The sequence below is a fragment of the Hippocampus zosterae genome, chromosome 15, assembly GCF_025434085.1.
Source record: "Hippocampus zosterae strain Florida chromosome 15, ASM2543408v3, whole genome shotgun sequence".
Classification (NCBI taxonomy): Eukaryota; Metazoa; Chordata; class Actinopteri; order Syngnathiformes; family Syngnathidae; genus Hippocampus; species Hippocampus zosterae.
Genome location: NC_067465.1, coordinates 16,353,137 through 16,366,014, shown reverse-complemented (window position 1 = coordinate 16,366,014; position 12,878 = coordinate 16,353,137). Strand labels below are relative to the sequence as shown.

The 12,878-nt window shown below is 44.7% G+C and overlaps 1 protein-coding gene across 1 annotated transcript in view; it reads left to right on the top strand.

The window, feature by feature from the left end:
• The first annotated feature begins 10,843 nt into the window (after positions 1-10,843).
• egfra (epidermal growth factor receptor a (erythroblastic leukemia viral (v-erb-b) oncogene homolog, avian)) overlaps positions 10,844-12,878 on the top strand; it is a 51,372-nt gene continuing 49,337 nt past the window's right edge. Inside the window, exon 1 of the mRNA XM_052088401.1 lies at positions 10,844-11,206. Coding sequence (XP_051944361.1) covers positions 11,092-11,206 — 115 coding nt within the window. The 5' untranslated portion in view covers positions 10,844-11,091. The remainder of the gene's footprint in view (positions 11,207-12,878) is intronic.

Sequence of the window (12,878 nt, the reverse complement as noted above, 5' to 3'; positions counted from 1 at the left end):
GGCCCCTTCCACGTAAAACATCATCGAACACCATTTGCACCCCTCCCCTTCACCCCGCTTCATCACAACATTGACAAAGTCCTGCGGCGACGGGGAAGGTGGGCGACGGGGGCAGGTTATGACAGACTGGAAGCCTTCAGCACACCCCCTGCACGTGGGCGGCTCGGGTTGGCGTCGTTGAGTTGCTGGAAAAATGGGGCAGCGGCGCTCTCCGGTGAGCATCCGAGTGACGAGGCAGCCCTTTTCAGGGTCCGCACTGCCTCCCTCACTCCTGTCACGTTCTGCTCGAGGGGAAAAAGTCGCTCCGAGCAGAACAATGAATTAAATAAGTTGGATCCCAGGTAAAGCAGACAAGAGAGAGTATGTCACAAATAAGGTGTCTTTAATGACAGAACGAAAAAACAACAGAAAGAGCCCGACAGGGAAAAACGGTAACGGAAAACGCTGATCAAATAAGGATCAGGAAATTAACAGAAAACGCTGATCAAATAAGGATCAGGAAACAAACAGAAAACGCTCGCGGCTAAAACAAACGCGAGAAGATAATCGCGCCGGTGGTAATAGTAGAAAATGCGAAATAGCGAAAGTCGAAATAAGTGGGCAACAAGTATAGGCCGTAAGGCAAGTATGCAACGAGGCAAATAGCAATAGCGTAAATAAAGTACGAGAGAGTAATGGCTCGGCGTGGAATTCTCCGGCAGTGAGATGACTGCCGGAGTCTCTAAATAAAGGGGGGTAATCAGCCCTAAATTACGGGCAGGTGTGCCGATGGCGGAGGAGAAAACCCGCCACCTGCTGGCGGACACGCGACATGACAACTCCGAGGAAGGGTCTAGAAAATGTGACCTAGAAAAATGTCTGCCCCAAGACTAAACCCGGGACGGGTAGCCGCACCCGTCGGGAGTCCCCTTTTTAGTGGCCGCAACAACAGGAAAAGTTCACATACCTCTCTCGAGGTAGCAACCTGGAACGTACGTACGCTCCTGGACAACGAAGATCGACCCTCCAGAAAAACCGCACTGGTACCAGAAGAACTGCGCCGGTATAACATTGACATCGCGGCTCTGAGTGAGACCCGCTTCCATGAGGAAGGCTCTCTGTCGGAGCCTGGAGGTGGCTACACCTTCTTCTGGAAGGGTCTCCCCAATGACAACAGAAGACTATATGGGGTCGGCTTTGCTGTGAAGCAGAGCCTACTAAGATCAATCCCAACGTGTCCAATTGGTGTCTCCGAACGCCTTATGAGATGGCGAATTCCACTGGCCCACGGACGCTTTGTCACCCTCCTTAGTGTATACGCCCCGACCCTCACATTCGACGAGGCTTCCAAGGACGCTTTTTATCTACTGCTGAGCCAACAGCTGAGTAACATCGACTCGAGGGACTCCATCCTCCTACTCGGGGATTTCAACGCCAGAGTTGGCAGAGACTGGATGACCTGGAACAGAGTCATCGGCAAACACGGTATCGGTTCATGCAACCCAAACGGAGAACGCCTACTAACTTTATGCACGGAGCATGAGCTAGCAATAACAAACACCATGTTCCAGCTCCGTGACATGCACAAGACCACCTGGATGCATCCTCGTTCCCGTCACTGGCATCTGCTTGACTATGTCATCGTCCGTCAAGTGGACCGGAAATTTGTCTCCCTCACGCGTGTCATGCGTGGAGCGGAAGCATCCACTGACCATCGGCTGGTTGTGAGCTCACTACGCATCCGCGTCCGTCCACCGGCAAGAAGAACTCCAGCTGTACCAACAATAAACATCAACAAGATCTTCGACCCAGGGTACAGAAACAAGTATCAGGGAGCTATTGCTCAATGGCTCCAACAACGAGACGACAGCAGTGACCCAGCATCAAACGAAGACCAGAGCCTCTCCGAAAGATGGGAGAACACCAGCAAAGGGATCCTCACAACAGCACGAGAGGTTCTTGGCGTAACTAGTCGCAAACATCGCGACTGGTTCTGCGAGAACAACACTTCCATCAAGAATCTCTTAAAGAAGAAAAACGAAGCACACGACCATGCATTGCGTTCGGGTTCCCTACAGGCATGGAATAATTTCCGCACGCAACGCGCAGAGGCCCAGCGGCAATTAAGAACGCTGGAGAACACCTGGTGGACCTCCTACGCAAATCAGCTACAACAGCACGCCGACCAAAATCAGCTTCACCAATTCTATGACGGTCTGAAAGCTGTCTGCGGCCCAATAAAGGGTTCTGTAAGCCCCGTGCGATCAGCCAACGGCGATCAACTACTCACTGACCGCCCTTCTATACTCGCAAGGTGGGCTGAGTACTCTCGGGAACTCTTAAACAGGATCAACCCGTCTGATCCCACGATTCTCGACGATATCCCTCCCCTCCCGCAGAGAGAAGAACTAAGCACACCACCAACGCTGGAAGAAACAAAATCTGCTCTCCATGGCCTGAAGAACAACAAAGCCTCTGGTCCAGACGGGATTCCTGCCAAGCTATTGAAGTTTGGCGGGCAAGCCCTCCTGGACGATATCCACGGTTTCCTGCGGGAATGTTGGGAGGGGGAAGACGTGCCACAAGCTTGGAAAGATTCTAACATCATCTATATATACAAGCGGAAAGGCGACAAAGCAGCATGCGGAAATAGCAGGGGCATCTCTCTACTGGCAACGGCAGGGAAAGTCCTTGCCCGCATTATGCTCTTCAGACTTCTTTCCACCATAGTCGATGACGTGCTCCCCGAATCACAGTGCGGCTTTCGCAGAGACCGCTGCACTGCAGACATGATCTTCGTCTTGCGCCAGCTACAAGAAAAATGTAGAGAACAACATCGGAACCTCTACATCGCCTTCATAGATCTAGCTAAGGCTTTCGATACAATCTGCAGGGAGCTCCTATGGGGTGTGCTGGCACGCATTGGTTGCCCCCCAAAATTTGTTGCGGTGTTAAAGGCCCTTCACCATGGTATGCAAGGCCGGGTGGTGTGTGGAAGTGAAAAGTCCGACCCTTTCCCAGTGGCTGTGGGGGTCAAACAGGGATGTGTCCTTGCACCCATCCTGTTCAACATCTACCTTGCTGTCATGATGAAACATGTTTACAACAATACCGACCCAATACGAGACGGTATCTCGATCAATTACCGTCTCGATGGCAGCCTTTTTAACCTAAGATTGAAAGCCAGAACGAAGATCAGTAACACGTCTGTGCTGGACTTGCAGTATGCCGATGACGCTGCAATGCTGAGTCACACGCCACCAGGACTGCAGCTGTCCCTTGACGTCCTCACGGACACGTATACCCGCGCTGGCCTTGTCCTAAATGCAACATAGACAGAGATTTTGCAGCAGACCACCGACGCTGACCCCTTTATCTTCCACTCCGGGGAAAATGCTCTGAAGAACACTGGCGACTTCGTCTACCTTGGCTCATCTGTCAACATGAAGCTCGACCTCACACCCTAGATCCAAAGGCGGATCGGGTCGTCAGCTGCAGCATTTGGACGGCTGTCTAAGCGATGCTTCCTCAACAAGAACTTAACTCTTACCACAAAAACTAAGGTCTTTAACGCTGTGTGTGTGTCTATCCTACTCTATGGTTCAGAAGCATGGGTGCCCTATGCTAAACATCTTAAGCAACTGGAGCGCTTCTACATGAACTGCCTAATGAAGATCCTGGGCATTCACTGGTGGGACAGAATTCCGCACACGGACGTCAGAAGCAGACTGCAAGTCCCACCGCTAACGACTCTCCTCCTCCAGCGTCAATTGAGATGGCTCGGCCACATTGTTCGCATGCCACCGGACAGACTCCCGAAGAAGGTGCTGTACGGTGAATTAAGTACGGGGGAGAGGAGCAGCGGCGGGCAGCTGAAGCGTTTTAAAGACAGCATAAAGGTCACTCTCAAGAAGTTCGCCATCGATCCGACCAACATGGAGGAAGCGGCATCGGATCGGGTGGAGTGGCGACGACGCACCCTGGAGGGCGCAGCGCATCACGACGCCTCATACAACCTGGCGGCCCTGCAGCGCAGGGAGAAGCGACATGCCGGACCGGTTATGGACGGCCACTATCACTGCGACCTTTGCGGCTGCGCTACTCTGGCGGGTCTGAGGGCGCACCAACGTGCGCATCAGCGGCGTCAACAGCGCGGGGATCGAAGGATGGGGGAGCGCAACGTCGTCTTCGGCTACGAAGGACTGGAATAAGCAATAAGCAAGTAAGCAACTATCATAATTTGGTTTGGGACCAACCGGTGGCACTGTAGAGCTTCCTCTGCAGTTGCACACCTGTTGGTCATTATGTAATTTTTAGCTGTATAAAAGACTCCTGTCGGGTCATTGTTGCTTTTTGCTGCTGTCATGTTTGTTTCTGGCTGTTGGTATGCTACTGTCATGTTTGTTTCAGTCATGTTTTTAGTTTCTGCCATGGTTTTTGTTTGTTACTTTGGATTCGTTTTGTTTTCATGACTTCGTTTTGGATTTAGTTTTGTGTTTTATCAATACACTACTTCAAATACACCCTGCTCCTGCCTGCTTTTTGGGGTCCACCACTACCTTGCTACGTGACAGGCAATGCAGGGTGCATTTAAAACACAAGATACTATGATGTTCCTTATACAATTAAAAATATGGATTTTAAAAGCATTTACACAAAAGGACTTAAAGACATTTCAAAATATAGACTATATTATATAAGAAATAAAAAATACCGTTGCTTACAAAAATTACTTTAAAATTGTACAGTGCTAAGCAAGTCTCTGGAAAATGTCATTTTCAAAGCCTTAATCATGTCTATGGGTAAAGAAAAAAAGGTTTTAGACTGAATTTAAAATAATTTTATTTTACCTCAAATGCTCCTGCAGGCCTCATTGTTTTCAACAATAATTTATTGCACATATTGCTTGAGGATCAATACATATATCACTAAAATGTATTATCTTCTATTTTGAGTCAGATTCTTGAAAAGGGTTTCCACTGAACAAAAGGGAGTGTTTAATTTGTATTTTCATGTTAGGATGCAATTTCATCGAACATTAATTTATTAATTTGGGGTTTTATTATTTTGGGACATCCTAAAATTATTACCTGAGTGGAAACAACAACACGCTGTTGAATAAATGTGAGCATACCACAGAAATCTCTAAATGCAAATGTACCACTTGTAGCCTTGAACAGCATGGCCATCACTTATGCTGGTCACACAGCAACCTGGAGACATATTTGCATGGGATTCAACGGTAGTTGTGATATGTTGTCGTTTCCAGTATTTGCAGCTGTGGGATCCATGAAAATAACTTTGTAATTAGGCCTGAGGAGTGCATCTGAAAGGACAACAGCCTGCAACTTGCAAAGTGGCCAAACGATGGCGGTGTTTCCTGGAGCTTTTTGCCTGCAAGCCATTACCTGGCCGTGAACCCCAGAGCGCACTGGAACCTGATCCCCTCTTTATTGGAACGTCCTTAAACAGAGCAAAAGCAAGCTGCATAGCTGTCAACTTTTCGGAGCACCAGCCTGTACAAACTACCAAAAAAAAATCCTTATAAAGAGCAAAAAATCCTTATTACATTCCAAAGCATTTTATATGTCAAAATAACGGCAGAAAAAAAACCCACGAAGTTTTGAATGATATTTATTGTAGATCTCTATAATACAATGTCCGGTTAATGTCTAATCATCATTCTACTTAGTGGCATTACTGTGTTCTCGGTTGTATTCCTGCGTTACTTTTTTCATCAACTCCAAAACATTTGGAGTTGGTGAAAAACAAAAACGGTGAAAAAATTTTTCAGAATCCGTATGATTTGTGCGATATGGCTATATAAGTAAGATTCCCCACAAAATACATATGAAATATGGCTAAACCATATGAGTTGACAGGTATGAAGCTGGGTCATTCCACACCATAAGGATGGAGGGATGCTTTCACGATCTCCTTGATTGTCCGACGTTTGATCGTCATTTCATGTAGGTGTTGAACACTGAGACAGGGAGAACACAAGCCTTTTACTGGAAGCGTCTGGCACGAGTCTTGGGAACTCAGAGGCTTCAAGTCCCCGACTGATGCTTGTTAGTGGTTGACTTGTGGGCAGCTTAATATGTTCATGTTAGTGTTCTCTTCTACTGACATGATAGGCAAAGAATGTCTTCAATCCAATGAATTTTAGAGGATGGCCTTGAGGGCGGCCCGGTGGTTGAGTGGTTAGCACCTCGGCCTTGCAGTGCAGAGGTGCAGGGTTCGATTCTGGCTACGGCCTTTCTGTATGGAGTTTGCACCAGTTGGTTCCATTCACCTACCATGCAAATTTTTGGAATGTGGGAGGAAACCGGAGTACCCGGAAAAAAAACACATAGGCATGGGGCAAACATGTAAACTCCACACAGGGAGGCTGGGGCCAGAATTGAACATACTAACCAGTTGTCAACCGTGCGACCTTCCTCAACCTAATTGTTTTTTATTTTCTTCAACAGGAAACCCCTCTCCAACGCGGTTTCCAGGTTTACAGTCCTGGTATTTAACAGATTTTTTTTCTTTTGTCCAATTATAAATTTGTATAGTTATGTCTCCTTTTTGGTGTGATTTGATAATCAGCCAGTAGAAGGCGGCATGCTATGTCGTTCAACACTGTACTGTAATTTTTTGGGGGGAACATGCCACGAGGGCAAACAATTTTAGCCAAAACTTTGGAGGAAAGCTTTGCAGGAAAGAGTCATACTACTTCCATTAACATTTTTGGAAATGTTGGCAAAATGTCTCTTAAAAATAACATTTTAAAAAAATCAAAAGAAAAGGGGAGAGCTCTCCCCTCAAAAATCAAACAATTTCACCCTCAGTTTTGGGAGAATCTTTGCCTCAAGTGTGTGTGATACAACATGACGTACAGCCGAAACCCGTATTACTCAAGATTTGTGGTGCATGTTTTGAAACAGGATGTAGTAGGTTGAGGGGCTGAGCGTGAAATTGCGTCGACGTCAATGCAGGCTCATTCATTCATAAACTCAGAGGTGTTGTGTGTGGCTCACAGGTCGCCATGACGATCTCATGCTCTGGCAAGCCCACAACAACAATGCCGGAAACGGTTAAAAATTGAGCCCAAGCAGGGTGTGAGTATGGCTGTGCATGAATCGGTGGTGACTTGAATAGAGATGCAAACTGACTGTTAAAAACGAACACCAAATTTTCGTATTCAAGTGAAAATGAGCCACAGAATACTGTCGCATGGACGAGTGTCACAGGAATGTTTGAATGCGGATGCGTCCGTCCCTATGTATGGTAATGTTGAGCTGGCTAATGAGCACCAAACGTAATTGTTATGGAATGAGTCAGTAAAGCCTATCAAGACAATGTATCGACACCTTGGGTGTTACTTTGCTGTTCACTTCTGATTCTGAAGAAATCCTAGTGCGAAGGGAGTTTGCAAACATTGGACCGCAGAGACGAACCCTCACAGTTTAGTTTAGCTCTAGCGAGCTAGCTGGTATGACAGAACACAGATGGATTTAAAACCTGACCAATCGCAAACGAACACCATGGCTTTTGCTGCACTCCAGTGTGCTGGAAGGTATTCTTCAGGTCCAAGTAAATTATTTTCAACTAAAACGCAAAACCTTTCTGTCAGTTGACGTTGGCTGCGTTAGCGCGTCAGTAGTGTACACGCCGCTGTTTTCAAAAACGGGAAAATGAGACTTGGTCATTAGATTTTTCATTTTTTGGACTATGACGTGTTTTTAGACAAAAGTGCAATTAACAACAAATCGGGGTTGATTTGGGACTCGCAGCTTTCAATGGTAAACGAAGAGCGAACAAGGATTTTGAATGCGAGGCGGTGTGAGTATGTTTTCCCGGTGATAAAAGTCAACAAAGTGTGTGTGTGTGTGTGTGTGTGTGTGTGTACTCGTAATTAAAACCCATCACTGCTTTTCAAATATTTGCCGAGAGCTGGAGAGTCATTTCCTTCAGGGAGGCAGGTGATGAAATACATGTGGTCTTCTCCAATTCAACTTAATTAATTGCTACTTGACAGTTTGTTCTCTAGCGCACCAGGCACTTTTTAAGCCTGAAAAACAGATTTAACAACCATTTTAAAATCTTTCGAGGTTTCCTAAAAATAAAATGTTCATGTTGTAGGAGTTCATTTTCGACAAATGACAGCTTTTTCATCAATTCAATCCAAAAATCATGTAATTTGGACAGTAGAACTACAATGATGCACTAAAAAAATTGAAATACTGTACATGAAGGAAAGAACGGTGAGCTTTGGATTGGAATCTCAGCCTTGCTGTGTGGAATTTAAATGATCTCTCCATGCTTCCATCGAATCCAAGCTTCCTTCTCCCTATATGACCCAAAACAGGTTCATTGAAGATTGGTCAGACATAAAGATGAGAGTGAATGCTTGTTTGTATATACACTGTAGTACCCTCCGATTATGATAACAATTCACGAACATTTGAAGATGTAAAATAAAAACCCAAAACAAAACCTAAGAATAATAAAGTGCTGTCTGTATAACAGGCGGCCCGGTAGTCCAATGGTGAGCACGTCGGCTTCACAGTGCAGAGGTACCGGGTTTGATTCCAGCTCCGGGCTCCCTGTGTGGAGTTTGCATATTCTCCCCGTGGGTTTTCTCCGGGTGCTCCGGTTTCCTCCCACATTCCAAAAACATGCATGGCAGGCTGATTGGACGCTCTAAATTGTCCCTAGGTGTGAGTGTGGGCGTGGATGGTTGTTTGTCTCTGTGTGCCCGGCGATTGGCTGGCAACTCAGGGTGTCCCCCGTCTACTGCCCGAGGACGGCTGGGATAGGCTCCAGCACCCCCCGCGACCCTAGTGAGGATCAAGCGGTTCGGAAAATGTATGGATGTCTGTATAACGGCATTGTTTCATGATAAATAAGCCATATTTGCAATAGAACTAAGTCTACAGAGCACAAGTACAATAGAGTGCTGTTACTCTACTGAGTGGCTACTTTTGTCAATTAACAGTTTCATTAACACTTCAGGTTATTCCACTGGGCCTTATTGACCCCCCCCCCTCCTCCCCCGCCAAAATCTTTGTGGTATTTAGAGAAGATAAAATTTTTGGCCCATGATTACACTTCAAATACTGTTACAAACAAAACAAAATGTAAAACTTTCCACGGTGATTCTAGAAACAATGTATCCCAAATCACTGTATGGGACCAAGGAGTGTAGGTGTCCGTATTTTTCCATGCAACGCTCCCATAAGTAATTATGATGTTGCCAACTCATCTGGACCCAGTCATATGGAATAGACATGTAAAGATCCCGCACCCCACAGCCACTCACCCTGCCCTCACGCATGCACACACACACACACACACACACATACACACACACACACACACACACACACTAAAATAACTTTTCGTCTAACTAGGCAATAATATTCTGTAAGAGACATGGTACTTGAAATGTATTTTATTCACTAAAATAACTTTTCATCTAACTAGGCAATAATATTCTGTAAGAGACATGGTACTTGAAGTGCATTTTATTGATAAAAATATTGGGCCACAACTAAGTAAATTGCGTATTTGTACTCCCAGTATTTAGTATATGTATGGACTTTCTTAGGCGGCATGGTGGCCGACACAGAGGTGTAGGGTTCGACTCCAGGTCTGGCCTTCCTGTGTGGAGTTTACATGTTTCCCCTGTGGCTGTGCGGGTTTTCTCCTGGGACTCCGGTTTCGGCCCACATTCCCGAAAAATGTATGGTATTGTCCGTGGATGTGTTGTGAGCAAGAATGGTTGTTTGTCTAAATGTGCCCTGCAAATAGCTGGCAACCAGTTCAGGGTGTACCCCTACTGCCCAAAGACAGCTGGGATAGGCGCTCCAGCATGCTCCCGGCCCTTGTGAGGATAAGAAGGCTTGAGAAAATGGATGGCCATTCTTTTACTGGTTCACTGTTGAACAAATACAACAAAAAAAGGCAAACTCCTCTTCCAAACAAATCCAGGCCGTTTCTGATAATATTATGACTTTATTTTGGACGACATTAATTTTCTCAAGATTATGACTTTTCATCCTAACATGGTTGTTCTTGTAAAGATTATACTGTACCTTTATGTATGTGTTACCGTGATACTATTACGTTTTTTGTCTCAAAGACACACATTTTTACACTGCATTGACTCACAGTTTTGTCGAATTTGTGCGTTGGATAATAAGGAGGTCTTGGGAAAAAAATCTCCATGTGAGAGCCAAGGGTATTCTTAACTAATTCTAATGAAATTTAAAGTGACTACAATTAAAATTGCAAAATATTTTTATTCATGAAAAAAATAAAAACGAATGTGCTTTTACCAAAACGAATATTAACTGAAACTACATCTTACATTTCTAAAAGTAACGAAAACTAACTACAACTATAGTGAAAATGTCCTTCCTTTTCGTCTTTATCAATTCCAGTACTATCTTACATGAGCCTTCGGGATTCATTTTCAATTGATTTATTTCGGTGTTGGTGTATGTCTGTACAGAAGAAGGAAGGCCAAACAGTCGTTTGAGAATTCTAGTTTGGTTTATTACGCAATAATTTATGACATATACTTTAACTTTCACCCAACAAATGCTGAAAAACTATTTTTAAAAGAACTATAACTTTAACGAAGCATTGTCGAAAAAAGGGGAAACTAATAAAAACGAACAAACCTGCTCGAAAAACTCATTAAAACGAAGTGAATTTTAAAAAATGCCAAAACGAAATAAAACCGGACTAGAAGGAATAAAATCCCAAACTATTATATAAATATATATCCGAGGTGTCAAAAGTGAGAATCCCGGGTGTGTGTACCGAATGCAGAATCCAGTGAGAAGCGGAGGGACGGAGAGGCGGGAGAGAGGCAGCGCGTGAGCGCGCGCGTACCTGCGGCTTGCGTGACCCTGCCTCTTGTGACGTAATTGCGAATCGTCCTCCTCCGGCGGCCGAAGTACTTGGAGGGTGTTTCAGAAGGAGGAGCTGTCAAAGTTGCCGGACAGTCTCTTGCCGCGGAAAAAAAAGAAAAAAGGAGAAAGAAAAGCAAGCAGCACGTCTGCATTGGACGTGGGGCACGGTGGACCTACTTCGAGCGTCGATTGTGTTCGGAACATGGCTTGGCACCTTCGAGGTCGCAGCGTCGAAAGGAAGATGACTCGCCGCCTTCTGGAGTGGCTCACCGTCACGTCGCTGCTGTGCTCCTCCTCTCTTGTGGCCGAAAAGAAAGGTATGTCTGCGGGGAACGAAGGGGGGAGGGGGGCTGGCTGGGAAACCGCAGCCTGAGAAAGTCCACGTTCGTGGCGGTGGGGAAAAGTTTCTCACCGCTCAGCCTCGCAGCTGAAGTTGAGGCTCGGTTCCGGTAAAGCTTGAATGAGCGTCCCTCCTGGCAGCCGACGTCGGTTAAACATCTGGCCCGATTTGGACCTAATGCATTTTTGTCCCATTCTAAAGGCAAGGGAGCATTGTGCAATTGTGTCTTGTTTTACTTTGGGTATCTTCGGAATCTGTTCTGACGCATACAATCAGTGCACCTTTTGCACTACCTTTTGACACATGACAATCCAGCATTTCATTTTTCACTTATGCTCTTACCTATGCAATATGATAAGGTTCAATGCAGTAGATGTAAAAAAAATAAAGAACAAAGTCTCCATTTGCAGTGGGACTGAACAATTAATCCAATTCAAATCAACATTACAATGTAGTCAAATGTCATTTTCATGCTGCAAAGGCTCCAATTTGGGAAAAAAACCCGGCTTCATTTTATTGGTAGGCTTTATTCTTTTATGTATGTACAGTACATTGTAGCCATTTATTTATATAGTGACTCAATTCGTTCAGGGCTTTAGAACAAATGTTTCCATGATTATTTTCCAAAACATGAAAATTTTGAAGTGATAAATCCACAGATCTGTTTGCATTATTGCTGTCGTCTGATTTATCTTGTCGTCACACTTGTTTGGTAGAATTCTGTGCATTGTTTGTATTGAATGCTTAAAAGTCAAAGTAATAAGTTCAGACCTCTTTCATATGCATTCAAGGTGCATTTGCCATGATTTTAGTGTAAGTCTAACCTACAAGACAAAAACATTTATGAAGAATTCACCTGATGTTGGTGATTGTGCTCCACATCAGGCTGCATGATGTTGGAAAAAAAACATGAGATGGGTTTTGAAAATTACTATAGCAATATTATTGCAATATATAATGTGTACCGAAAGAAACAATATTTTTCTTATCTCAAGAAATACAGTTTTCCTTTTTGCAAAATAAGCAAGCTCAGTGTAATCATAGCTAAATAATTGTAATGCCTATAGATACTGTTCACCGATTGTATGGCGATCCACATTTAAAAGTTTGCATCTGACTCGATTAAAAAAAAACCAAACCCTTTTCCTTATGAAACTCATTCCCTGCCTTTGCGAAATGCACATTGCATTGCACGGGCCCCTATCGCAATGATGTTGTTTACGATGATACTAGTGCAGCGTGTTATACCGGAGACAAATTCCTTGTGTGTTCTACATACTTGGCCAATAAAGATGATTCTGATTCTGATTCTGATGATGATGTCCCAGTGGCGCTCTGGTGTTCCCATGTGTTGGTGAAGGTGGATAGAAAAGACGCTGAAAGATTTGAAATGATTGAAAACTGCAGGATGAATAGACCATAATGACACAGAAGAACTTGTGCCAAGAAGAAGAATGGCACTGTTGTTTGGAGGATTGTTTGGGCCTTCATAAAACCTCAGCCAATCAAATAATAATTTTACGCATGTGTTGCCGGGCTTAAATTATTGCCTGAGTCAGCAACACAAGCTGTTTGCACCACATCCTTAGCAGCGAGCATAGAATATCACAAACATATGAAGCTAAGCTCAGCACGTTGGCCTTACAACT